Consider the following 3641-nt stretch of genomic DNA (forward strand, 5'->3'; position numbering starts at 1 on the left):
CCAGAATAAACATAAGGCTTGGGGTTTATTCGCTTAAGTACATTGTTATATAATAAATGTATCGTAATACATGGAAGATAATACTCGGCTTATAATGAGGACATATCGCTATGATTTATATATTTATTATATAATGAGGAACATTTTGGTTTGAATATTTTAGTTTAAATGCTAATCAAGTGGGAGAATATAAGAATATTTTATTTTGGGAAATATATTTCTATTTAAGGAAATAAATTTCTATTTAAGGCAACAAAAAAATAATTGATTTTCTGATAAATGAATATTTTATATTCATTGAATCTTGACAAAATCAATTACGTAATATTCTATATATGATCAGATTTCTATATTCATTACCCAATTTTATTTCCTGAATTAATTGTCAAATTAATGTGGCGCAGATACTGATGGAGTATCTCACCTATAAATATAGGGTCTCGGTCCCCAAGCTCCTCACTCATTCTGTTCATAACAACAAAATTCCATCTAAAGAGAGTTGAGAGAGCGAGGAAGCCCGATTACCCATGGTAGTCAATTTCCTTTGCAGATCAAAGCTTGTTGGGTTTGAAGCTCAAAGATTCAATGGCTGGAGGTATTGTGATCCTTAGTTATAGTGCATATATGTTTTATTAATTCCGCATTTTATACATAATCATATATGTTTCAGTTTATACATATAAATGTCTAACAGGCAGTGCTACCAACATCCTTGGGATTTCTATCTTAAGAGATAGAGACAAAGGAAAGCTGATTCTTAGACAAGAAGACTACATTGAAAAAATTCCTAAATAAGTTTTCTATGAGGGATGCTAAGGTTTTTAAGCAACCAATTACTAGTCAGTATACTCTATCTAAAGAGCAAAGTCCTAAAACAGAAAAAGAGATTGAAGCTATGAAGGATGTGCCATATTCTAATGCTATAGGGTCAGTTATATATCTTATGGTAAGTACAAGACCAGATTTAGGCTATGCTACGAGTGTACTTAGTAAATACATGGAAAATCCAGGAAAATTTCACTGGTTGGCCATGAAATGGGTGTTTAGATTCTTGCTTGGGACAACTAAAGTTGGATTAGTCTACAAGAAACAAAATGCTAGCACTATAATTGAAGGTTACAGTGATTCATACTATGTTGGGGACAGAGATAATAGGAGATCTACATCTGCCTATTTGCTTTTGATTTGAGGGAGCTATGTTAGCTGGAAAGTCAAGCTTCAACCTGTTGTGGCACTATCAACAATAGAGGCTGATTATGTTGCCACAACAGAAGCTATAAAGGAAGCTATATGGCTAAAAGGACTAATGAATAGCCAAAGCTGCATTTTTATATGCATTAAGAATCGACCCATGAGACTAAGAGTAGGACCTATCAAGCTAAGACTCTCAGAGATAAAACAAACAATACATCAGAACTGGTTATAAGAGGAATTCATGTGGAAATTGTTGAGTAAATTCCACTTATAACCAGTCCCTTACATACAAATATCCACATCAGCACAGTTACAACAAAAATAAACAAAGGACCAGGAGTTAGTTACAACTGTTATTGTAACTAACTCCTAAATCTTTGATCAACCGACTTTATACAAGTATATAAACATGGAAATAAAGAAAATACAAGTAATACACACAAAATCATAAGAGAGAGAGAGAGAGAGAGAGAGAGAGAGAGGAGTTAAAAGGAATAAACCTTAGTTTGAGACTTCTGCTCCAAGATCTAGAGTAGAGAAAGCAGGTTCTCGTGGTGAGCAGGTAGAAGAAAGGAAGTACATGCACAACAACAGATTACTGAGTTAGATCGAGAACAAAACAGAGAAGAACAAAATCAAAAAGTGTACAAAGAGAAAATTGAGTCTTACCTTATCGTTTTCTATGACAGGAAGCTCCAAAATATTGTAAATCGACATTGTTGATAGTGGATATCAAGTTAGATCTCTAAGATGAGCTTGACAGAGACGTAGCCCTAATTTTTTGGGTGAACTCTAAAATATTTTCTGGTGTTTTCTCTCCCTTACTCTTGTTTTTCATTTGCTAAAACTAAATCTGTGTGTGTGTGGGTGGGATTCTGGGTTTCATTCTTAGAATCGAAGAACTTGCTCTGCTAGGGTTTCGAGTTTTCAGATTTGAGAGACTGAGTGTGTGTTAGGGTTTCTAGACTCTTCTTTGAGAGTCTTTAAGCCAAGGGGGTCCAACGAAACAAGGTTTGGTGTCGTAGCGGGTTAAACACTGCCATTTTGTCTAAAACATACTTAGACAAAGTAAAGGTCAAAATTGACCTTGATACTGATAATATTTTGTTTGGTTGGTGTAGGGTAAAATGGTAAAAATCCTACAATATTAAAGATAAATTGTTAGACTATTTTTAGCCTAAGTTTCGGGTCACATTTTATAGTTGTTTTTCTTCTTTATTATTATTTTTGAAATAGAATTACGCTTGTTTTCTTTTGTTTCAGGTTTCGACACTTGGAATGTATAAATTGGACAAATTTCGGAAAATAGTGATCTATAAAATAGAGAAAATTTTGAAAGAGAAAAAAAGCTGAAACTTCAAGCCTAAATTCGACTATGTTTTGTCAGATTTTGGACAAAGTCAAAACATAAAAGTTTTAGATCTTTTTTTTATCTTTCCAACGCATCTTGAATCAGATCATTTGGAGTTTGTATGAGAAAGTTATGCCCATTTTACTAAAAGAGATCGAAGCAGAAAAATTGGGTCCAGTCGCCGCGGCGAGATCACCATGGCCGCGGCCATAACTCGAGAACAGAAACGAGGTTTTTAGAAGCCCCAGTCGCCGCAGCGATATACCCTGTGGCCGCGTCGAGCGTCCGTATGGTTAGGGGTATTTTCATCCGACGAACCCTAAAAATCAGATATAAATAGAAAACTGCGATTGGAAATCAGGGAGAGGGATCTGGAGACCTAAAACACGGTGAAGAGCGGCAAGAGGAGCAAATTGAAGATCCCGAGTCATTCCACCAACAGTTTCTTTCTCTATTCCTTTTTAATTTCTTTATGCTGAATACTGTTTTAGGAATGGTTATGGATTTGATTATGAACTAAATTTCCCATTTAGGAAGGATGATGAATGTTTTTTAAAGTTTTTGCCTAGTTAATGAATAATTGCCATTCCTCCATTCTTGATTGTGAAATTATCTATATTTGTGTTTAATTCCATGTGTAAGCTTGATCACCTTCTACATGTTTTATGATCTCAATTCAAAATCTGAAAAGTGAGAATTGAGAATGCTAAAATTGGATAATCGATGTTCTATGTGAAACGAGAGTATTCACATGACTTATGTGACAAGTAGATCATTGCTTAATGCTAATTTTATGTTTGTTTAATTAAGATATTAATTAGAGAACATGTGATTTAGAACCTAAAATATCTGAAAAGAGTTAGGTTAATTTATAATCTGTCATTCACTTCAAGAAAAGGATAGCAATTAGGCATTAACAATTGGGTAAACAAACAACAGGATTCTCCTCCCTATTATCTCATCTTGATCAATTTTCACTTGAGTTATTTAAGTTTCTTGAATTACTTTCATTCTTTTTGAATCATAAAAAGTATTGATTTGCCAAATAGAATCATAAGTATAATTTAGTAGTAATTAATCCAATTCCCTGTGGTTC

At 33.9% G+C, this 3641-nt stretch overlaps 1 protein-coding gene across 1 annotated transcript; it reads left to right on the forward strand.

Moving 5' to 3' along the window:
• The first annotated feature begins 802 nt into the window (after positions 1 to 802).
• Positions 803 to 1189, forward strand: LOC133037138 (secreted RxLR effector protein 161-like). Its single transcript, XM_061113974.1, has one exon. The coding sequence runs from the start codon at positions 803 to 805 to the stop codon at positions 1187 to 1189; it is 387 nt and encodes a 128-aa protein (XP_060969957.1).
• Positions 1190 to 3641: the final 2452 nt, after the last annotated feature.

This window comes from Cannabis sativa, chromosome 4, assembly GCF_029168945.1.
Source record: "Cannabis sativa cultivar Pink pepper isolate KNU-18-1 chromosome 4, ASM2916894v1, whole genome shotgun sequence".
Taxonomy (NCBI): Eukaryota; Viridiplantae; Streptophyta; class Magnoliopsida; order Rosales; family Cannabaceae; genus Cannabis; species Cannabis sativa.